This window comes from Prionailurus viverrinus, chromosome C2 (genome assembly GCF_022837055.1).
Source record: "Prionailurus viverrinus isolate Anna chromosome C2, UM_Priviv_1.0, whole genome shotgun sequence".
NCBI classification, from domain to species: Eukaryota; Metazoa; Chordata; class Mammalia; order Carnivora; family Felidae; genus Prionailurus; species Prionailurus viverrinus.
In genome coordinates, this window is record NC_062569.1 from 128,807,944 (window position 1) to 128,833,373 (window position 25,430).

Below are 25,430 nucleotides of genomic sequence, written 5' to 3' on the forward strand. Positions count from 1 at the left end.
AAAGTAGTTCCCAGATGTTTTAAGCATATCATTTTCTAAAATTCCAAAAAGAGGGGAAAAATTAATGAAAATGCAGTGATCAGTTTCACTACTATTGTTAATACAAATTAGTTCATGCACAAAACATGAGCAAAAAATGACTTGGCAGCGTATGAACCAAATCTGGAATTACTGGAGCTTAATGATATATATAAATAAAATTCATCATCTGTATAGTGTCATAGTTTTCACTCTTCCAAAATTGAAGTAAATCAAATTTCTTCCTAGATGTGTCATGGTTGATTGTAAGAATAAGTACTTCTGAAGCAGCATAACAAAGGATGTTGTTCAATAGAATGCAAGTAGCTTTCTTCACTCCTACTATGGCTATCGTTATATTTCCAAAAATAATGGTATTGACCCCTTGGGCTTCATCTTTCTGGACCTGAAAGTTGTGAGCATCAAATACTTGCAGCAGGGCTCTCAATAGACAGACATAGTACCAGAAGTCTCATCTCCTATCTTCAACCAACTGTTAATCTGCATCAGCAACTGGCATCAGCTAGTTGATGACCAGCTAACGGCATCAGCCAACTCAGAAAATTATGTCATTCAGTAATGACTTATTGGAGTGTCAGAAAGTAATGTAGCTGGTAAGCTGGGCAGAGACATTGTTGCCAATTATGGAAGTATGTCTGTTTTCTATGTCATGAGCACAGATTTAAAAGCTCATCCCTACAGACAGAGTGCTTTCTTCCTTCCTTTCACTTCCTATCCTGGGCAAAAGGAGAGGTATTTAAGAGAAAGAACAGCAGGTATCTTCTGTTTTGAGTATAACAGCTTAATCTGGGGTTGAAGACTAATTTCTCATGTATCTGTATAAATTACTCAATAGATATCACTTTGATTTATATCTGTAAAACAGATACAAATTTCCTATTTCTTTGGGGTATTTTGAGGGTTGAAAGAGACAAAGCATGTAAAGGGCTCAGATTGTACAGAAAGCTCAATAAATGCCACTTATTATTACTCTATTTCATTTCCTCTATCTTAGAGCAAACATGGTTCTACCCATTTCTACAGACTTTGTCAAGCCCGACTTCTCCAACCCCAATGAGTATCCCAGAAATAGTCTGACTCTCAGAATAAAAATAATGAAGTTGCTTAAATATGTCTATACTTCTTGATTTAAGTCTATAATTTTTGTGTTTAAGATGGATGAGCCTTGACCCTTTGTTTCCTGATCATGCACCAAAATCACAAACCAGGATCATATCTTTTGTGTAGTCTCAGAATTATATTTTAATAGTTAAAAGAGGAATGGGTCAGGCTATGTGTTTTTAGTGGCTTTTCCCCTAGTTGGGCACCCTTTATTCCTTATATATTTATATGTGTACATTGGTTCCTTCACTCTTCACTTCACGGCACTTTAGAAAATGTTATATGATCACCACCAGAACTGAATGACACAAATAGGGAAGTTCTTCCATCTCCAGAAGCAAATTCTGTAACAGTAAACTTAATTCGACTAAACTGAAAGGGAATAATCACTTCACTCTTCACCTCCAAAAGAATGCTTTCTATCATCAATTTAACTAATTTTGTATTCAAATGTAGATGAAATAGTTAATAGATGATGAAACAGAGTTCTCTCTGAGTGTTATTTGGTCCATATTCACACAGTAGGACAAAAAAAAAAGAATGCAGCAGCTTTACTAGAAATTACTATTACTGGAGTCTGAACCCAACTCTGCTGAGTTCTTTTCCAAGTTCAAAAAAGGCATTATCAGTTATTCCAAATATCAGACTTATAAATGTTTGGGGAGAGGCGCCTGGGTGGGTCAGTTGGATACATGACATGGCTCTTGACTTGAGCTCAGGTCACGATCTCATGGGTCCTGAGATGGAGTCCCAGGTGGTCCGGCTCTGCACTGACAGTGCAGATCCTGCTTGGAATTTTCTCTCTCTCTCTCTCTCTCTCTCTCTCTCTCTCTGTCTCTGTCTCTCTCCCCCCCCCCCCTTCCCTGCTTGCACTCTCTCTGTCTCTCACTCAAAATAAGTAAATAAACATTTAAAAAATGGGGAAACAAACTGATGCAAAGAGGGAATTTGTGAGGGCTTTCAATCCAATGTCCACTTTCTCCTCTTAGGGGAAATTTCTGCTCTGTCATTGTGTGGAGTCTTGATGGGACTATGAATCAATATGTTTTGTCCTCTCAGGGAGGCTGGATGGCTCAGTCTGTTGAGCATCCGACTTCAGCTCAGGTTATGATCTTGCAGTTTATGAGTTCAAGCCCCATATGGGGCTCTTTGCTAACAGTTCAGAGCCTGGAGCCTGCTTCGGATTCTGTGTTTCCCTCTCTCTGCACCAACCATCCCTGTCCCCAGCCTCGCTCATGCTCTGTCTCTCTCTCTCTCTCTCAAAAATAAATAAACATAAAACAAATTTAAAAGAATATATGTTTTGTCCTCTTTTATCAATGAGCTAAGAGGTGGGCTCTTCGCTTGGTGGTGGGCATATGATGTAGGCTAAGGATATTGTGTTTATCTAAGATCTAAACCTTGAGCTAAGTGAGCCACCACAGCTCGTTGTTGTTTTTTGCAACCGAAGATCCCCAAACATTTTAAAGTGAGAACAGTCTGAAGTATGTTTTATGGGAACATATTTTGAAGACCGTCAACTATATTTGACCCATTTCTCTTCAACTCAAAATGTAAGTATTTAAACTGACATTTATGCTGAACAAATAACTTCTTTGTATAGAAAATTATAAAAGTAGCTCATTTTCGAGTTAGTAAAACACATAATTAAAAAAATACTGGTGTATAAAAATATTTCATTACCACTACTGATATTGTGCGCTATATATATGTGTATATATAATTATGATTTCATATAGGTTTTGAGAAATCTGAGTTTTCTTTTATATTTTTTTAATGGTTAGATTTTTAACCCAAGTGCTCAAAACTTATGTATGGAATAAATTATAAAAGTGTTTCAAAGAGGATGAGAAATTCACTAAAATAATTCAGAAATGTCCAATTTTCTTTATTATTGTGATTATTTTAAATTGATTTCACTGCTGTGTACAAATTAAGAAAATCATATAATATGATATGATTAGATATTCACAGGGCAGTTTGATCTTAAATTTGAGGCTTAGAAAACTTATCTATGATTATAAGAATAAATCAAATTCTGTAAGATTAAACTCAATTGGACTAAACTAGAAAGGAATAATCACTTCACTCTTACCTCCAAAAGAATGCTTTCTATCACCAATTTAAGTAATTTTGTATTCAAATGTAGATGAAGTAGTTAATATAATTCATAGATATATATAAATGTCACTCAGGAGATTAATGGATTAAAAAAAGCAGTAAGCCTATTGTGAATCATGTTCTGCTTACAATTACTCAAAAGGTAACTTTTAAAACTCAGTGTCAATCAACATATACAGAATATTTAATGAGAGATTCACAAAAGGTCTTATGTAATTCATGGCTTAATATATATAGATTTTTAAAATATGTATACTGCTTGGGACTTTACATATCTGGAATGAAATAGGCCTAGGATACATTACTTTTTAATTATTCAGTACAATTGTGGGACACGTTATAAATAGATGACAGTATAAATGACATATAAGGTTATTCAAAATAGCCTTCGATATTACTAAGCCAGTTTAAATTCATAACAGATGTTTAAAATTTTCTGGATTCTATAATGTATCTAATTCTACCAAGAGCAAATGCCTCATTGTGGAGGGAAGAGAGAGCATTAACATTTCAGACTGAAAGGGTTCTATCTCCTGAGGAAAAGTCATTTAGTAAATGTTACCCTAATGATGTAAAAGAGTTAACTCTTTACGGCTTGGTAGCTTGTGACATATCATAATACACTATAATCCTTTACTAAGAACTTGTAGATGAAAAAAATTCATAAAAACAAATGGCATACTATTAATATGAAAAAATAAGCAAACGTAGTGGTGCGCACAATAGAAATGTGCAGATAAAGCCATCAGTCGTACAGTGTGCATGTTATGGTTGGAAGTTAGAGGGTGTTGACCACAACCTCCTTATTTTAGATGTGAGGATCCTTGAGCCTGGAGGATATCAGTGCTATTCACTACAACAGACATATATTTCTATCCAGTGAAAATTGGCCCTGAAGTGTGCTCCACAATGCCTACATTGTAGACTGTTAGTTTGTCTGTTACATCTCTGATAGATATTGACATTTACTATATAAAATAATTATCGATATGAAAGATCATATTTTTGGGGGAAATCAATTGTGAAGAATAACGTCTGATATTAACATTCTTGGTTAGCACGGTAGAAGCACCTTACTCTAAATACTATCATTTGATAGATAATAAATCCTAATGTTTGGGAAAAAATTGTCCAAAAATAAAAAGGCCCATCCCTGGAATCTTAGTATTATGAAAAATGTCCCAAACAATTTGCATTTTAGCTGAATTTATCGTTGCTGACCATGTCATGGAACTGACTTTCCTGTATGATCTTTTTTTTTGTTTTAAAGTTCTCTTGGCTTTTAGGTAGGGTTTACGGCAGATCAAACTCATCTGTTCTTTCCTAAATAATGGTAAAATGATACACTATTTTTGAGTAAATATGGTGTTGTACCCTTAGTACATAGTGACAGTGATTTTTATTCCCCCGCCCCTTCCCAAAGCTTGATTTCATTAGGATACACTGCGATTGTCATTTGAAAGATAAATGCCTGACAGTGAGTTATGATTCAGTATTTCTTCACGGCTGTTAGGAACACAGGTCATATGCTGGTGACAAACAAATATTTCTCCTTACTGTGATGAGACCAACCTGAGAGACTGCCACTCCTCTCTGAGCTGTTGTGAGAGCTGGTGGTGCTGAAATCCTGTGACTGGTTGTGTGGCATTCTATTAGACAATCCCTCAGCCAATCGGTAGTCAGGGATGTAAAGTAAGGCTAAGGGTTAAAGGGCAGAGGTCATAGTGGCATCATGTGATTAGTTCACAGCACAAGCCCATGCAGAACATGCAGTTAGCAATTCAGAAGCAGATGTCGTGGGACAGTGGAGGAATGTTTCCTCTATCCTGCCTAATGGAAGTTGAGATGGATTACTGATCACTCTATTGAAAAAGAGCTAAACGGATGAAACCGATTGGTGTTGGAGTGTGGTGGCAGTGACGGTGGCGGTGGTGGTGGTAGGGATTGTGCAAGGTACTGAATACATGCCGATAATATTTTTTTAGTTTAGGTGGTGAACCTGGTAATGAGCCACTAAACTGAACAACAAATACTAATTTCTATCTCATGCACAAATGATGTGAAGATAACTCCTTGGGTAATAGGAACCTGACTCACCATTGTTACCTTTGTTCTGATCAGGTAGAGAATAACCAAATCCCATCAGATCTGTTTTTTGCTGAATCGAGCTTTTCCATTGTGGGTCAGGCAGATCGACGGCCAATTCATGTATGCTGTTGGAATGCAAGATCTGTGTTGTGGCATATGGGGTAGCCTGTGTTATCTGGCTGGAACTGTTGTAAGTGGTTTTGGTCGTGAAGTCAATGCTGCTATAAATGGCTCCATCTGAGAGCATTGTTGCTGTTTTATCCCCTTGGCCTGGAACTGGTGGCAGCACATCTGTGGTGAACATAGGGAAATGAAACAATTTAATGATGCGCAGGAAGCCCCAAACTATCAGGATTGAGGATGAAAAATAAATGTGTCACGCCGCACGTTTGCATTTCAGCTGAGATGGGCTTTATGAGCCAATGAAGGGGAGATGATGTACAACCGTCGCCAAGCTATCAGCCTCAGTGACAGGCAGGCCTAGCGCTTGCCCTTCACGTCTCACTGCTTAACACATCCCTTCCCCCATCTTCTTCAACCATGAATGAGATGTTTGGGATATTTCACTACAGAAAAATGCTTTCGGTTGTGCATAGTGCTTTTAGAACCAATGGAGTCGTCAGCTCTTTATGGAAGCGATGGTAAAAGTGATTCTACAAATTGTGGATGAAAACATCTTTTTCCACTTTACCCCAAAAGATATAGAATATAAGTGCTGAATAGACACAAAATTTCCCAAAATTATACTAGACAAGCAACGATGGGATGCATTTTTCTAAAATCCCAACTTGCTGTTTATCTGATTTGGTTTCACATTTCTAGTATGGAGTGGAACTGATGGCAGCCTTCTTTTTTTTTATGACAAAGGAAAATTTTCATGAATAAGTCATTTTCACAATACAGCAGGATTGAACTATAGGAAAAGCAATCTGAGTGATCAGTGAGTTTAATTTATGCTACTAACTCTCAGTGAGTTTAATTTATACTACTAACTCTTAGAAGAGGAGAATTACAGTTTCAAGTTTTAATACAGCAGGAATAAAATTAAATTTTAGTAACAACACTGAATATCAATCAGTCCATTTATCTTTTGGTGTGCTGAATTATCTTTACACGATGCTTTCTGGTTCAGAAGTGCCATCTCTCTCCTGAGCTCTTATTTTTCCTTTTTTTAAGAAGAAAGATACTAAAATTAAAACAACAACAACAACAATAATACTAAATGGCAGATTTTCAATCATGTAGAGTTAAAAGTGAATCTAATTATAGTATGTTCCTTAATAATCTATGTTCTGAAAGCCACACTTCATAGGACTTTGGGTCATCAACCCACTTGATTTCTTCAATTATAGGAAATTTTCAACTGGTTATAGTAGTGTAATATTAAGTAATAAACCTAACTATTGTTGTACCAAAACTAAATTATCATCATAAGAAAAAGTGGAAGTAGAAATTTAGTCAAAATATCCTAAAATTTTTAGATTTGATGATACCTAATAGTACTTGAAACAAAGATTCTTATAAAAATAATAATTTGGGGGCACCTGAGTGGCTCAGTCAGTTGAGTGTCTGACTCTTGATTTTGGTCACGATCTCACAGTTCGTGAGATCGAGCTCTGCAACGGGCTCTGCATCTGTCACCACAGAGCCTGCTTGGGATTCTTTCTCTCCCCTTCTCTATGCCCCTCTCCTGCTTGGACACTCTCTGTCTCTCTCTCAAAATAATAAAAATAAACATTTAAAAAATAATAATGATAATTTTTAAAGTTAAAAATTATGTTCTTTAGCAATAGCAGCAAGACATGTATGTATGTATGTATGTATGTGTGTATTTTAAGTTTTTTTTTGAGAGAGCATGAGCAGGGGAGGGGCATAAAGAGAGGAGAGAGATATTTAAAAAAAAAAAAAAAAGAGAGGAGAGAGAGAATCCCAAGCAGGCTCTGAGTTTCCAGAGCAGAGCCCCATGTGGGTCCTGTACCATGAACTGTGAAATCATGACCTGAGCTGAAACTGAGAGTTGGGTGATTAACCAACTGAGCCACCCAGTCACCCCAGGAATAAGACATTTATAATGCATTTTGTGTGGTGTATAATTTAGGTCTTTCAGAAGTCTGGAATTCCAACTTGCTTTACAATGATGTGGATATATACTTTATTGAAGTAAATATTTTAAATGCATATCAGTGGATTTATTAAAGATATTCAATATATAATATTTCACGAAGTTGTACAAGCAAGTAAAATTGTTTTTTGATTTCCAGATCCCTTAACTATTTTTGCCCTTCTTGCTTTTACTTATAACTAGAAAATTTGATAATGAAAAAGTGTACTTCATTCTCAAATGTCAATATTTTCATTCTCAAAGACATTTCATATTTAGTAATATATCAAAATTATGAGAATAGATCCTTCACTCTGCAGACATTTTCAGAGTGTTGTTTCTGCCACCTCTCACATTGTTCATTGATAATATTAACTGGATAGTCAGGTTTCTCCAGCATGGACCCCAATTCCCCAAAACCTTGAACTTGAGACCTTCCAAAACTTGGTACTTAGACTGTGAGCCAGGTTAACTACAAGTTTTTGAAATGGTTGCATGTTCAAATGTTTAAACATAGAAAAAAAGTTGTCTGAGGATCTAAACCTATAGAATGTTATTCTGCAACAACTAAAGCTGAAGTGCTAGAAATAGACTCTTTCTCCCCGCTGGATGAAATTAGCCAGCCTTCAAGTCTAAGTGCTTCTCTATTGATTTGGGGGCTGCAGATTTCCTTCAAATATTATTTGATCACTCCTACATTTTCAAAAAATCATCGAATTATATTCAAATGTTGAAATATTGGAAGACTATAGATGAATATCTGGATGTAGGGAAGCATCCTATAATATCAGCTGGTTTGGAACTCTGGACCACCCTTCCTCTAAAAGATAGGACATGAATCCGTGCTTCCCTCATTAGACAGGACCTTTCATTTTCCATTTCTTACAGCTGACATCTACCTTTCCTGAGTGCTTTAGGCTGACTTGCACTTGTTAACGGTGGAGTTTGAAACCTATGAATTACAGAAACCCTTTCCTCCAGGTGGAATCAGTCATGATTCATTTCTCAGTTTTTAGCACCTTAGTGATCCACGCATTTTTTCCTTTTGGCCTGGTACACTTGCATACATGACTATCCCCTTCCTGGTATTGTAAGATACTTAGGAACAGGAACATGTGGGATTTATGTCTGAATTTCCATAAATTCGTCACCTAGTGTTTTGCAGAGAGTAAGCACTCCCTAAATGATTAAATTAATATTTTATAGTTTGTATTGACAAAATGCAGACTTATGCAATAATTAGTAACTTTATTATTCAAAATACTATTTTCATTACATTTCAACATGTATTAGTATCCCATTCTTAAAAGGGAAATGTCAGTATCCACAATAATTCTTTTAAGTGAACATAGTTATACAATCATACATGTGAATCCCACCTTGAGAATTGCAGAACAGTGCATATAAAAGAACGTAGACTTTAAAATGTGTTAGACCTATATTCTATACCTAGATCTGAAGTTGTTCATTTTGATAAACCTTAGTTTCTTGGCCTTTAAAATGTAAATATGATTATCTATTGTCTATGCCACACATTTATTATGCAAGGAAAATGAAATAAAATGTACAAAAAGTCCTACCTACTCCTGGTACACAGTAAATGCTTAAAATACCTATCACACTGAAAGGAAACACAGTAAACCTTGCAAAAACTTCATCTTGGCCTTGATGTTCACCTGTGAAATATTTCATAAAAATGAGGTGGATATGGAAGATAAACCTTGAAAATCTGTAAATGTATCCTTTAACTAAATTAGACTGAGACATTTTAGATGTTAGTGTGGCCTGCTACAAACTGAAAAAACAAAACCAAAACAAAACATATTTTCCATCTTTAGGCATTCATTTGTTGATGTAAAGAGAGAATGGTGCACTAATCACCTACAAATATAGCAAGTAAAAGAGGCATCTAATCCTTGATAGATAAAAACTTTCAGAACAGAATTTTTTTTTTTACAAAATCATTCTGGGTAAGGTAGACAGGAGTCATCTGCTCTCCTGGTGAGGAGATGCTCAGACATAGAACCCACTCATGGAAAAGTCATAGCCTGTAATTGCAGGGTTCAGAGTTTGGTCACTAGGGGAGACAGCCATTTTCAGAGGCTTTGGCAAGTAAGAATCCTAAATGGGGTGGTTACAGAAGCTGAGAAGTCATACAACAATATATATTTTTTAATTTTCTTATTTACTACACTGATGGTGGGCACTGCTTGTATGTCACGCTTTGTGCTAAACCTGTATATGTAATCACCCATTTAATCCTTATTATATACCTATGACACGGGGATTGTTATTGTCTGTATTTTATTTGAAGAATGAGAAAAGGCCCTCTTTCTTAAAGTTGGTATTGACAGAATGCCGACTTATGCAATAATTAGTAGCTTTATTATTTGAAATACTATTTTAATTATATTCAAGCATGCATTGGCATTCCATCTGTGAAGAGAAAATGCCAGTATCCATAATTATTCTTCTAAGTCAGTATGTTTATGCACTCATGTCTGTGAAGTCCCCATCTGAGGTCTATAATAGTTTAGCCTAGCCCTGGGTCCAGCATTAATTCCACCTAGACGTGTAGAAATCCTCTAGCAGATTGAGCCACATTTTCTTGGCTCATAGCACCCCTTTCCTAATTAATCACTCCATTTTCTACCCTAACTCCACTCATCACTCAGCAGAAGGCTGGATGACTTAACACTGTACTTGGATCCTAGCATTCTCCTCTTACAAATTCATTGATGCCTTCTGACTACCTTTTGGACAAAGTTTAAAGTCTCTCTGTGACTTAGAAGGCCCTCTGTTATCTGTCCCTCTGTATTTTTGTTGTTGTTGTTTGTTTGTTTGTTTGTTTTTTTACCACTTCTGCTGCCTACTACTTTATATTCACTAGGAAATTCATTCCTTTGTCAACTAAGTCTATGTCTTTCTTATTTATAAACCTTAAATGGTTGTTTCCTCTCTACACATTTTTTCCCACAATTCTGACTAATCTCTACCCCTCCTTCAGATGTCAACTTAAACAACACTCCATTCATAGAACTTTCTTACTCCTAGTGGGCAGCTTTCTCATGCTGGTACTGGCAAGGCAGCTCCAGTGCATTTACTATCTACAGAGCTTTCCACCAATGGAAAAGTCAATTATTTCTGCCAAACTAAACACTGAGACCACAGACTTCTCTTGTCTCATCTTTCTCTAAACCCACCAGTCTCCTTTTGAATGGATGAAAAGGTAGCAGTAGGGAGGCTGGAATTATTTATAGCAGGTCAAATTCTGCCTCCTTATAAAGACCTACAGAGGATCGTGGCAACAAATTTTGAAGACCTTAGCATATGAGCTACTTAGCACCTTTTTGTCTTTTATTTGGGCCACTCGTTAACAATGATAGAACTAGATTTAAGTTATCTCTCAACATGTCAACTCTCAAGAACTGTCTACTCTATAAGATATATCATGTGAGGATAAGGACCATCTCTCTTTATATTGATATTTTATTTTTAATATCTGCCATAGTGGCAGGAACACAGGACATACTTAATAAATCTATGTTGAATGACATGTAGAGAACTGAAATGACTAGTTCAAAATCCTAATTTCCAGTTAGCAGCATAGTTCCTGATTTCACTAATTGTGTACGAATAGTCCTAAAAACAAAATGTATTATGAATATTGTCATTGTGGTTAGTAATCACTTCCTTAAAGCTTAGTTTTATTCAAGGTCATATAGATGCAATAGTTTTATACATAAAATATTTAGCACTGTTCACACATGTGCTACACTAATTTTAATTATGGAAGAAAATATTCTCTAGTACATGTTTTTAAAAACACTTAGGAGGAGCGCCTGAGTGGCTCAGTCGGTTGAGCATCCGACTTCAGCTTGGGTCATGATCTCACGGTGAGTTCGAGCCCCGCGTCAGGCTCTGCGCCGACAGCTCGGAGCCTGGAGCCTATTTCAGATTCTGTGTCTCCCTCTCTCTCTGACCCTCCCCCATTCATGCTCTGCCTCTCTCTGTCTCAAAAAAGTAAATAAATGTGAAAAAAATTTTTTTTAATTTTTTAACGTTTATTTATTTTTGAGACAGCAAGAGAGCACGAACAGGGGAGGGGCAGAGAGAGGGAGACACAGAATCTGAAACAGGCTCCCAGCTCTGAGCTGTCAGCACAGAGCCCGATGCGGGGCTCGGACCCACGGACCGTGAAATCATGACCTGAGCCGAAGTCGGCCACTTAACTGACTGAGCCACCCAGGCGCCCCCCAAAATTTTTTTTTTAAAAACACTTAGGGGGGCGCCTGGGTGGCGCAGTTGGTTAAGCGTCCGACTTCAGCCAGGTCACGATCTCGCGGTCCGTGAGTTCGAGCCCCGCGTCAGGCTCTGGGCTGATGGCTCAGAGCCTGGAGCCTGTTTCTGATTCTGTGTCTCCCTCTCTCTCTGGCCCTCCCCCGTTCATGCTCTGTCTCTCTCTGTCCCAAAAATAAATAAATGTTGAAAAAAAAATTAAAAGAAAAAAACACTTAGGAAAGCCAAGAAAACAAATGACAACATTTTGAATAGCACAACTTACCTCCACGTCCAAAATTCCCAATCTCATTCGGGCCACTATTGCTATTGTTTACTGGTAAACTCGTGGCTGGCCACGAATCTGCAAGCCATGGATAACTGGGATCACCAGCATTTAGAAGACCAGGACGGCTAAAACAGAAATTAAAGGGAAATCAACCCATGGAGCTCAATGAAAGATTTGGACACTTGTCTCATGCACAAGATTAAAGAATTGAGGAAGCTTTTAATTCACTTCAAATGAAAATGTGTAGGTTCTCAAGAATTAAGGAAATTCAGTGGTTAAGACTATATATAGCCTGTCAGTAGAAGCAGAAGCATTCTGCCTGGGATTCTGCTGACATCCAAATGAATTTAGTTGTCTGCCCTGAAACTGGTGGGAATTGGCAACATAGCAGGATCCTGAAACAAGGTTTGATGATAAATTGGTACCTCAAGGGAACAATTGCTCAGAGTGACTGCTCAGTATCAGCCATTTCCAGGACTTTGGGCTATTGCTTCCTCGATTCCTGCAGCCCCCATATTTATCTGTCCCCTGTAGGCTGTAATCCCTGTTATGAGCCCTCATGCTTAATTTAGAGGCAAAGAACTTGAAGAAAATTAATGAACAGTATTTATATTGTTCCATCAATAGCACATTTCCAAATTCTCCAAATTGCAAAATATTAGGGGTATATGAAAGATCTTTAAGGTAATTAAAGATTCACTGTGATCTCATCCAGCATGTGAGTAGAGACTATGAGAAAAACTTCCCTCACATCATATTTAATAAAGAATTCCTATTTTTGATATAAAAGATGGGAATCCGATTCCTTTCCAGATTATTAGCATATTTACAAAGAAATAGCAACATCTATAATCATTGTACTTTATTTTTGATAGACCATTGGTGTGCAGTCCCTAAGAGAAACATGTGTTTCTATGGAAACTGCAATAAGAAGATCCAACTGCTTACTTGCTACATGCACTAGCTCTCATTAGACCTAATCTCTTTTTGCTAAAATATTGATTAAATGGGAGATTGGAAGTTATTACCAGAGCCTAATTACAATCTCCATATTGGCAAAGGGAAAATAGATGAGGATATATGGGTTTGTTATCAGCTTTTATCAATTTCAATTGAGTATCCAAAGTTGTGGAATCCAGTCCTATCAATCTACAGCCTATTCATCATCCATGAATCATTTACTTTGTGATCGATTATGTGTAATTGTTCACTCACAGCAATTTAGTGAGAGCCAATAAGGAGTCTTAAACAACAGCAACTTCATTTGCTAATGTCTAATTAATGCAATAAACATCCTGCTAACAAATGAACACGTTCCTTGTGATATTTACTACTAATTTCTTCAGGGGCATCTGGGAGATATGAAACATCTGGACTTGATTCCTCTAAAGTGCACAACAGATAGATCATTAAACCTTGTGGTAAGCCATTTAATTCCTCCTAGAATTCGCAGACTTGTAAGTGATCGTTTATTACAATAATAGCCTTTACTATAGCGTTCTCAGTCCTGATTAAACTAAGAAGAAGAAAGAATCTTCTTAGCATACCTCCCATTGCTCATTAGTCCTCCATCTCCTCTTTGAAATGTAACTGTTAACAAAAGAAAGACACACACAAGTAGTCAATATTAATTACGATTAATAACAGCTACATACTGGTCCTTACTTTAGGGCTGAGGCCTCTGGGATTGTAACAAAATATAAGTAACATAATTGTACAGAGAATAAGAAGCAGTGGTTTGGCCCAGGGCAAAGCCATCATTTAATAAGACATCTAAAAATACTTCAAGCCAATTGTATGGTTAAGTCAAAAGGGCAATTTGTACTTAGAGGTCAAAAACTCTTACAACTGGAATATATAGTGGCAGTGGAAGATTACATGCATTAATGGGGGATTATCAAACCATGACTTTTAATCTTAATATGTGGGTGTCCTAATTAGAAGGCACAACATAAAATGCACATCATAGAAATTGAAACAAAATCATTCATGGGGCGCCTGGGTGGCTTAGTTGGTTGTGTCCTACTTCAGCTTAGGTCATGATCTCATGGTCTGTGAGTTCGAGCCCTGCGTTGGGGTCTGTGCTGACAGCTCAGAGCCTGGAGCCTGCTTCAGATTCAGTGTCTCCCTCTTTCTCTGCCCCTCCCCGCCTCACACTCTGTCTCTCTCTGTTCCTGAAAAATGAATAAACCTTAAAAAATTTTTAGAAAGAAACAAAATAGTTCAAACAGGCAATAATATTCTGCCAGTAAAAAAGATAAACAGGTATTGATTGACGACATATTCCTCATCATCACAGATCCTTTGAAGGACACCATTAATCACTATGAGTTGAACAACTACAGTTACAATAGACATAAACTATAATTAATAGAGAATAATGTGCTGAGTGCTTTGTTTTATCATCCAACCTTCACAAAAAATAAAATCTTCAAATATTTGATACTGAGTCTATTTAAATTGTATGTGATAATTGCAAAAACTTAAGTCCTTTATAAAACTCTTGAACTTATTAGTCACACCAACAAGCATCCCATAGAATTAAAGCTGGAGAATCTACTCCCTCCAGACACTAGATTCCATTCCACAAAGGTATCAACATAAAAATGGGTTTCAAGGATTGGCCAAAGAACGTAAATATCAGTTAGGATCCATCATTTCTTTTCCAAAACCTTTGAAAAGCCAAACATATTTGGTATTCAAAATGTTTCAGATTTCAGAAAGGTAATATAATGCATTCTACAGAGAGGATCTAAGACAGAAACTCTATTCAAAGGTTTTTTTTAAATATGTTTGCAATAGGGGCGCCTGGGTGGCACAGTCGGTTAAGCGTCCGACTTCAGCCAGGTCACGATCTCGCGGTCCGTGAGTTCGAGCCCCGCGTCGGGCTCTGGGCTGATGGCTCAGAGCCTGGAGCCTGTTTCTGATTCTGTGTTTCCCTCTCTCTCTGCCCCTCCCCTGTTCATGCTCTGTCTCTCTCTGTCCCAAAAAAAAAAAAAAAAAAAAAAAAATATGTTTGCAATAAAATACAAATATTCATGATTAGTGGGATAAAATCTATAGTTTCACATTGGCATGGATCAAATTTTGCCTCTCAAAGAGTTAACTCTAAGATCATGGAAAAATTTTGCTGTTTAGTTTATGGATTGCAAAATGGCAATTCTGACTAAAATGAACATAGATCAGCTAAACCCATTCCTGGGGATGAAGGAAAAAACTGATGGCTACCAGAGGGGAGGTGGGTGGGAGGACAGGGGAAATAGGTTATGGGGATTAAGGAAGGCACTTGCTCTGCTGAGCACCGGGTATCGTATGGAAGTATTGGATCACTATATTGTACAACTGAAACTAATATTACATTGCATGTTAAATAACTGGAATTTAAATAAACACTGGAAACATTAAAAAAACTAAGAAAAAAAAACATTGCATAGATGTGAATCCAATATATCCCATATTTGGAATCTACAAATTATATTTACCATGATTTCCTAATGAGTAAATGTAAAAATAAAAGTTTATGAATTGATTAATATATATGTGTATACATATATATGTGTGTGTGTGTGTGTATATATATATATATATATATATATATATATATATTTAATTTGGTAGACAGAGAGAGCACTAGTAGAGGACAGGGACAGAGGGAGAAAAAGAAGAAACTTAAGCAGGCTCCATGCTCAGTGTGGAGCCCAGTGTGGGGCTTGATCCCTAGACCCTGGGATCATGACCTGAGCTGAAATCAAGAGTCAAATGCTCAACTGACTGAGTCATAATGTTAGGGGACATTATTCCCCCCAAGAATTGATTCATATCTTAAATACATAGAGCCTATATTGTCACTTAAAATATACAGACAGTAAATCATTTTAATTTGAATAATCTCTCCATAATTCATTTTTCCTCAAGTTTTTGCTATGAAATATGATTGCTGTTTAAATTTTGTCAATTTTCAAATGCAGTTCCCCAGTTCCTTCCCTAAGGTCATCCAAGGACATATCTCTCACAACATCATAATTAGGTGACATGATCATGATCATGATTCCCAGGGTCTGTCAGGACTTCACAAACATCCTGCTGGCACCTGAACTACATTGCCTCCTCAATTTTTCAGGTAACATCTCAAGTTCATTACAAAACAGTCCTGACATATCCTTTGCGTCTGCCCAGAACTGGCTTTGGACATCTCCTCAGAGAAGATGAAAGGACACTGATCGCTACTCTACTTCCTGACAAGCTCGCTTAAGTGATGGGAGACAAGAATCAGCAGTGGCCCATACCACATTGGGTCCCATTAATAATTCCCTTTAACAAAAACAAAAAAAAAAGGATTAATTTGAAACAATTGATAAAAAAATATTGAGCACTGGAGCTATTAAATAAAGTCCTGATTAAGGAAAAAAATGTGCACACAAAATGTGAAAACAGTACAGCTAATTAGCTTTTTTCCATGTGATGTGACTTTCTAGTTATGTGGTTTTTTTTTTAATGGGCTATCAAGTGAATGTTTTACTCTACTAAAAGAGAGTTAAGATAATGTTGTGAATATCATTGTGAATATGCAAATAAGCAGGCACTGATAGGCTACACCTCAAAATGTGCTATTTCGAAGATCTGTGGAAACAAGCTAAGTATTTTTCCTAATTTAGATGCTCCTTCGTCCCCATCCAAACTTTTCGTTATTGTTAGAGCAAGAAGTGATATTACAGGGAAAAAAAAAAGGCAACTGAAGCAGAGGCCCAAAAATTAAGTTGTACTTTTATATACTACTGGTAAATTCTTCATAAAATATGAATTTTAAAGTTATAAGGCCACACTCAAAGTTTTACCGAACAGAGAGCATTCAAATGGCCACTAAGCCCTGAAAGGATGCTCAGCATCACTGAATATCAGGGAAATAAAAACCAAAATTACAATGAGACACTACTTCACATCCATCAGGATGGCTACTATGTAAGACACAATAAATAACAAGTCTCTGCAAGGAGAGAAATTGGAACTGTAGTGAAATGGAACGGGTGGCTCCTCAAAACTTAAAAATATAAAATTACCATATGATCCAACAATTCCATTTCTGAGTATATACCCAAAATAACTGAAAGCAAGGTCTCAAAAGATATTTGTAGACCCATGTCCATAGTACTGTTATTCACAATAGGTAAAACTTGGAAGCAATCAAAATGTCCATAGATGGATGGATAGATACGAAAAATGGTTTTATATACATACAATTCAGCTATAAGAAAGGAGAGAATTCTGACATGCTAAAACCTGGGTGAACTTGAGGACATTATGCTAAGTGATATAAATCAGTCACAAAAAGGCAAGTACTATATGATTCCACTAATAGGAGGAAGTTGGAGCAGCCAAAATCATAGACAGGAAGTAGAAAGGTGATTTCCAGGGATTAGAGCAGTGGAGGGGGAATGGGGTGTTATTATTTACAGGGTATAAAGTTTCAATTTGAAGATGAAAAAAATTTTGGAGGTGGATGGTGGTGATGATCGCACATCATGAATGGTTTTAATGATACCACTCTGTATACTTAAATATAGTCAAAATAGTTTCTTTTATGTTATATGTATTTTAACACATAGAATACTGGGGAAATATCATCAAGGTTAAATTAAAGACATGTTAGAGAATGGAGTCTATGCTAAGGACTCTGTGCTAAATGTTGTGAGTAAAATATATTTAAATTTCAAAGCATTTAGGACATATCCATTTTCAATTTGTGTTCCAGTCATCATTAAAATACGTTTTCAAATGTTTCTAGACCTCTTTTGGCAAAATATTCCATACAGACTCTTATCTTTGCACCTCTGCATACGAAATGTACAAAGGCAAAAATAAACAGGACATTATATAAATGCATGACCAACTTAAAATGGTCCAGAAGCAGAATTTGGTATACATGAAAAATCTCTATTTTGTATGCCTCCATGACAAAAGAAACCCAAAAAACAAACAAACAAACAAACAAACAAAAAAAGAAACCCTAACTATAAAATGTTTGATTAATTATCTTTGTAAAGAAAGAAAAAAAATATGACAAATATTCAAGTTTCCTTTTTACCACATACTCCAAACTTCTGGATTTGTTCCATCTTGAAAAGTAGACCAAAAGTAACTTTGTTGCATTAGACCATGAAATGAAAAGTAGACTAGAAATAAGGACAAGCAATTAGAACTCACAAATAGAAGTCATATATGGTGTTTTGATTAGCATTTTTCTCCTCACGTCTTTTTTCGTTTTCTTTCTTTCTTCCTTCTTTCCTCCCCCATCCTCCTTCTTTCTTTTCTCCTTTCCTCCCTTCCTCTCTTTCTCTCTTTCTTCCTTCCTTCCTCCCCTGCTCCCTCCCTCCCTTCTTTCCTCTCTTTCTTTTCTTTTCTTTTCTTTTCTTTTCTTTTCTTTTCTTTTCTTTCCTTCCTTCCTTCCTTCCTTCCTTCCTTCCTTCCTTCCTTCCAGAGGGGGGAAAATAAATGCCACAGAAAATTGCAAGCTATTTCTTCTGATTTGATTTGGCTTTCATTTCAAAAAGATGTTGAACTTCCTTGAATTTAAAAGCAAGAGGGATAGAATCGGCAAGATGGCGGCTTAGGAGGACGCTGGGCTCACCGCACGTCCTGCTGATCACTTAGATTCCATCTACACCTGCCTAAATAACCCAGAAAACCGCCAGAGGATTAGCAGAACGGAGTCGCCGGAGCCAAACGCAGACGAGAAGCCCACGGAAGAGGGTAGGAAGGGCGGCGAGGCGGTGCGCGCTCCACGGACTGGCGGGAGGGAGCCGGGGCGGAGGGGCGGCTCGCCGGCCAAGCAGAGCCCCCGAGTCTGGCTTGCAAAAGCGGAGGGGCCGGGCGGACTGTGTTCCGACAGCAAGCGCGACTTAGCGTCTGGGAGGTCATAAGTTAACAGCTCTGCTCCGAAAGCGGGAAGGCTGGAGGACAAAGGGAGGGAGAGCTGCTGAGCCCCCTGACAACAGAGCTCAGTTTGGTGGGGAACAAAGGCGCTCGCCAGCGCCATCTCCCCCGCCCATCCCCCAGCCAAAATCCCAAAGAGAACCAGTTCCTGCCAGGGAGCTTGCTCGCTCCGCGCAAACACCCAACTCTGCGCTTCTGCGGAGCCAAACCTCCGGCAGCGGATCTGACTCCCTCCCGCTGCCACAGGGCCCCTCCTGAAGTGGATCACCTAAGGAGAAGCGATCTAAGCCTGACCCTCCTGCCCCCGAGCACCTTGCCTACCCACCCCAGCGAATACACCAGATCCCCAGCATCACAAGCCTGGCAGGGTGCAAGTAGCCCAGATGGGCCACACCACCCCACAGTGAATCCAGCCCCTAGGAGAGGGGAAGAGAAGGCACACACCAGTCTGACTGTGGCCCCAGCGGTGGGTTGGGGGCAGACATCAGGTCTGACTGCGGCCCCGCCCACCAACTCCAGTTATAGGCCACAGCACAGGGGAAGTGCCCTGCAGGTCCTCACCACGCCAGGGACTATCCAAAATGACCAAGCGGAAGAATTCCCCTCAGAAGAATCTCCAGGAAATAACAACAGCTAATGAGCTGATCAAAAAGGACTTAAATAACATAACAGAAAGTGAATTTAGAATAATAGTCATAAAATTAATCGCTGGGCTTGAAAACAGTATACAGGACAGCAGAGAATCTCTTGCTACAGAGATCAAGGGACTAAGGAACAGTCACGAGGAGCTGAAAAACGCTTTAAACGAAATGCATAACAAAATGGAAACGACCACAGCTCGGCTTGAAGAGGCAGAGGAGAGAATAGGTGAACTAGAAGATAAAGTTATGGAAAAAGAGGAAGCTGAGAAAAAGAGAGAGAAAAAAATCCAGGAGTATGAGGGGAAAATTAGAGAACTAAGTGATACACTAAAAAGAAATAATATACGCATAATTGGTATCCCAGAGGAGGAAGAGAGAGGGAAAGGTGCTGAAGGGGTACTTGAAGAAATCATAGCTGAGAACTTCCCTGAACTGGGGAAGGAAAAAGGCATTGAAATCCAAGAGGCACAGAGAACTCCCTTCAGACGTAACTTGAATCGATCTTCTGCACGACATATCATAGTGAAACTGGCAAAATACAAGGATAAAGAGAAAATTCTGAAAGCAGCAAGGGGTAAACGTGCCCTCACATATAAAGGGAGACCTATAAGACTTGTGACTGATCTCTCTTTTGAAACTTGGCAGGCCAGAAAGAATTGGCACGAGATTTTCAGGGTGCTAGACAGAAAAAATATGCAGCCAAGAATCCTTTATCCAGCAAGTCTGTCATTTAGAATAGAAGGAGAGATAAAGGTCTTCCCAAACAAACAAAAACTGAAGGAATTCGTCACCACTAAACCAGCCCTACAAGAGATCCTAAGGGGGACCCTGTGAGACAAAGTCCCAGAGACATCACTACAAGCATAAAACATACAGACATCACAATGACTCTAAACCCGTATCTTTCTATAATAACACTGAATGTAAATGGATTAAATGCGCCAACCAAAAGACATAGGGTATCAGAATGGATAAAAAAACAAGACCCATCGATTTGCTGTCTACAAGAGACTCATTTTAGACCTGAGGACACCTTTAGATTGAGAGTGAGGGGATGGAGAACTATTTATCATGCGACTGGAAGCCAAAAGAAAGCTGGAGTAGCCATACTTCTATCAGACAAACTAGACTTTAAATTAAAGGCTGTAACAAGAGATGAAGAAGGACATTATATAATAGTTACAGGGTCTATCCATCAGGAAAAGCTAACAATTATAAATGTCTATGCGCCGAATACCGGAGCCCCCAAATATATAAAACAATTACTCATAAACATAAGCAACCTTATTGATAAGAATGTGGTAATTGCAGAGGACTTTAACACCCCACTTACAGAAATGGATAGATCATCTAGACACACGGTCAATAAAGAAACAAGGGCCCTGAATGAGACATTGGATCAGATGGACTTGACAGATATATTTAGAACTCTGCATCCCAAAGCAACAGAATATACTTTCTTCTTGAGTGCACATGGAACATTCTCCAAGATAGATCATATACTGGGCCACAAAACAGCCCTTCATAAGTTTACAAGAATTGAAATTATACCATGCTTACTTTCAGACCACAATGCTATGAAGCTTGAAATCAACCACAGAAAAAAGTCTGGAAAACCTCCAAAAGCATGGAGGTTAAAGAACACCCTACTAACGAATGAGTGGGTCAACCAGGCAATTAGAGAAGAAATTAAAAAATATATGGAAACAAACGAAAATGAAAATACAACAATCCGAACGCTTTGGGACGCAGCAAAGGCAGTCCTGAGAGGAAAATACATTGCAATCCAGGCCTATCTCAAGAAACAAGAAAAATCCCAAATACAAAATCTAACAGCACACCTAAAGGAACTAGAAGCAGAACAGCAAAGGCAGCCTAAACCCAGCAGAAGAAGAGAAATAATAAAGATCAGAGCAGAAATAAACAATATAGAATCTAAAAAAACTGTAGAGCAGATCAACGAAACCAAGAGTTGGTTTTTTAAAAAAATAAACAAAATTGACAAACCTCTAGCCAGGCTTCTCAAAAAGAAAAGGGAGATGACCCAAATAGATAAAATCATGAATGAAAATGGAATTATTACAACCAATCCCTCAGAGATACAAACAATTATCAGGGAATACTATGAAAAATTATATGCCAACAAATTGGACAACCTGGAAGAAATGGACAAATTCCTGAACACCCACACTCTTCCAAAACTCAATCAGGAGGAAATAGAAAGCTTGAACAGACCCATAACCAGCGAAGAAATTGAATCGGTTACCAAAAATCTCCCAACAAATAAGAGTCCAGGACCAGATGGCTTCCCAGGGGAGTTCTACCAGACGTTTAAAGCAGAGATAATACCTATCCTTCTCAAGCTATTCCAAGAAATAGAAAGGGAAGGAAAACTCCCAGACTCATTCTATGAAGCCAGTATTACTTTGATTCCTAAACCAGACAGAGACCCAGTAAGAAAAGAGAACTACAGGCCAATATCCCTGATGAATATGGATGCAAGAATTCTCAATAAGATACTAGCAAATCGCATTCAACGGCATATAAAAAGAATTATTCTTTTTATATGATCAAGTGGGATTCATTCCTGGGATGCAGGGCTGGTTCAACATTCGCAAATCAATCAACGTGATACATCACATTAACAACAAAAAAAGAGAAGAACCATATGATCCTGTCAATCGATGCAGAAAAGGCCTTCGACAAAATCCAGCACCCTTTCTTAATAAAAACCCTTGAGAAAGTCGGGATAGAAGGAACATACTTAAAGATCATAAAAGCCATTTATGAAAAGCCCACAGCTAACATCATCCTCAACGGGGAAAAACTGAGAGCTTTTTCCCTGAGATCAGGAACATGACAGGGATGCCCACTCTCACCACTGCTGTTTAACATAGTGCTGGAAGTTCTAGCATCAGCAATCAGACAACAAAAGGAAATCAAAGGCATCAAAATTGGCAAAGATGAAGTCAAGCTTTCGCTTTTTGCAGATGACATGATATTATACATGGAAAATCCGATAGACTCCAGAAAAAGTCTGCTAGAACTGATACAGGAATTCAGCAAAGTTGCAGGATACAAAATCAATGTACAGAAATCAGTTGCATTCTTATACACTAACAATGAAGCAACAGAAAGACAAATAAAGAAACTGATCCCATTCACAATTGCACCAAGAAGCATAAAATACCTAGGAATAAATGTAACCAAAGATGTAAAGGATCTGTATGCTGAAAACTATAGAAAGCTTATGAAGGAAATTGAAGAAGATTTAAAGAAATGGAAAGACATTCCCTGCTCATGGATTGGAAAAATAAATATTGTCAAAATGTCAATACTACCCAAAGCTATCTACACATTCAATGCAATCCCAATCAAAATTGCACCAGCATTCTTCTCGAAACTAGAACAAGCAATCCTAAAATTCATATGGAACCACAAAAGGCCCCGAATAGCCAAAGGAATTTTGAAGAAGAAGACCAAAGCAGGAGGCATCACAATCCCAGACTTTAGCCTCTACTACAAAGCTGTCATCATCAAGACAGCATGGTATTGGCACCAAAACAGACACATAGACCAATGGAATAGAATAGAAACCCCAGAACTAGACCCACAAACGTATGGCCAACTCATCTTTGACAAAGCAGGAAAGAATATCCAATGGAAAAAAGACAGCCTCTTTAACAAATGGTGCTGGGAGAACTGGACAGCAACATGCAGAAGGTTGAAACTAGACCACTTTCTCACACCATTCACAAAAATAAACTCAAAATGGATAAAGGACCTGAATGTGAGACAGGAAACCATCAAAACCTTAGAGGAGAAAGCAGGAAAAGACCTCTCTGACCTCAGCCGTAGCAATCTCTTACTCGACACATCCCCAAAGGCAAGGGAATTAAAAGCAAAAGTGAATTACTGGGACCTTATGAAGATAAAAACCTTCTGCACAGCCAAGGAAACAACCAACAAAACTAAAAGGCAACCAACGGAATGGGAAAAGATATTCGCAAATGACATATCGGACAAAGGGCTAGTATCCAAAATCTATAAAGAGCTCACCAAACTCCACACCCGAAAAACAAATAACCCAGTGAAGAAATGGGCAGAAAACATGAATAGACACTTCTCTAAAGAAGACATCCGGATGGCCAACAGGCACATGAAAAGATGTTCAGTGTCGCCCCTTATCAGGGAAATACAAATCAAAACCACACTCAGGTATCACCTCACGCCAGTCAGAGTGGCCAAAATGAACAAATCAGGAGACTATAGATGCTGGAGAGGATGTGGAGAAACGGAAACCCTCTTGCACTGTTGGTGGGAATGCAAATTGGTGCAGCCGCTCTGGAAAGCAGTGTGGAAGTTCCTCAGAAAATTAAAAATAGACCTACCCTATGACCCAGCAATAGCACTGCTAGGAATTTATCCAAGGGATACAGGAGTACTGATGCATAGGGCCACTTGTACCCCAATGTTCATAGCAGCACTCTCAACAATAGCCAAATTATGGAAAGAGCCTAAATGTCCATCAACTGATGAATGGATAAAGAAATTGTGGTTTATATACACAATGGAATATTACGTGGCAATGAGAAAAAATGAAATATGGCCTTTTGTAGCAACGTGGATGGAACTGGAGAGTGTGATGCTAAGTGAAATAAGCCATACAGAGAAAGACAGATACCATATGGTTTCACTCTTATGTGGATCCTGAGAAACTTAACAGGAACCCATGGGGGAGGGGAAGGAAAAAAAAAAAAAGAGGTTAGAATGGGAGAGAGCCAAAGCATAAGAGACTGTTAAAAACTGAGAACAAACTGAGGGTTGATGGGGGGTGGGAGGGAGGAGAGGGTGGGTGATGGGTATTGAGGACGGCACCTTTTGGGATGAGCACTGGGTGTTGTATCGAAACCAATTTGTCAATAAATTTCATAAAAAAAAAATAAAAAAAAATAAAAGACATAACATATAATGCAATAAAAAAAAAGCAAGAGGGAAGGAAAGAGAGGTCGTTGGAAAATTTGTGTCTAGTCATGATTTTGATAATCACAGTGTAATAACTTTGTGCTTACCAGAGATAAATTTGAAATAAGTGTGAATCTTTACCAGGAACGAGTCCCTGCTAGTATATAAAGTTAAGAACTTTCAGGGAACAACATACAGAAGGTTTTTTTGTTTTTTTGTTTTTTAATCTAAAGCTAACTGGATCATGCTAAGATGTCCAAAAAGTTCTACAGACACCACAATCTGAAACGTTTTAGAATTGCATTAAATATTTTGAATTTATTGCAATATTTATAAAGGAAATAAGGTAAAGAGATTTTGCAAGTTTATGTCATACAGAAAGTACCTCTACTATTATCTGACAGGATTAATCCTAATCTCATGCCTGCTAGAACTGAGGGGGAAGGGAAATGTAACTATGTGGTAAATTGACATTTTAAGGTAAGGAAGCTTTCAGAGTGCCTATCTCTAGTAGGCCACATTTTCCTACTCCAAATGGAAACTTTAATGTTGCCAGCCAAGCCTTATTCCCTCTCCTGATAAGCTAGTTCTCAAATATGAATGTAGATTAATCCTCTTTTAATAAGCATTAACTCAGCCCAGATAATCAGAGTATAAAAATTCCATCAAATCTTTTAGCTCTCTTTGGATAGTTTTGTCAAATAATTTATATTTTACCAACAGTTTTAAAGCTATGTAAGAAGTGTTTAGCATTTCATAATTTACTTACTCAATAATATATTGTTTATATTTACTGAGTTTCATAAAGCCTGTTATTCTCAGAGGTAATATAATACTTATAAAGTATCACTCACCCCTTTAAAGGTGCAAAATATAT

At 37.8% G+C, this 25,430-nt stretch overlaps 1 protein-coding gene across 7 annotated transcripts in view; it reads right to left on the reverse strand.

Annotated features, from left to right (window-relative positions):
* The window catches only part of ROBO2 (roundabout guidance receptor 2), a 610,594-nt gene that overhangs the window by 42,593 nt on the left and 542,571 nt on the right, over positions 1 to 25,430 (reverse strand). For 5 of the 7 annotated variants that reach the window (XM_047875817.1, XM_047875815.1, XM_047875816.1 and 2 more), the window contains exons 19-21: positions 13,565 to 13,607; positions 12,015 to 12,142; positions 5,359 to 5,640 (exon numbers count right to left, since the gene is read on the reverse strand). In XM_047875817.1, the coding sequence (XP_047731773.1) occupies positions 5,359 to 5,640; positions 12,015 to 12,142; positions 13,565 to 13,607 (453 nt within the window). The remainder of the gene's footprint in view (positions 1 to 5,358; positions 5,641 to 12,014; positions 12,143 to 13,564; positions 13,608 to 25,430) is intronic. The other 2 variants (XM_047875818.1, XM_047875814.1) reach the window with 1 other exon arrangement.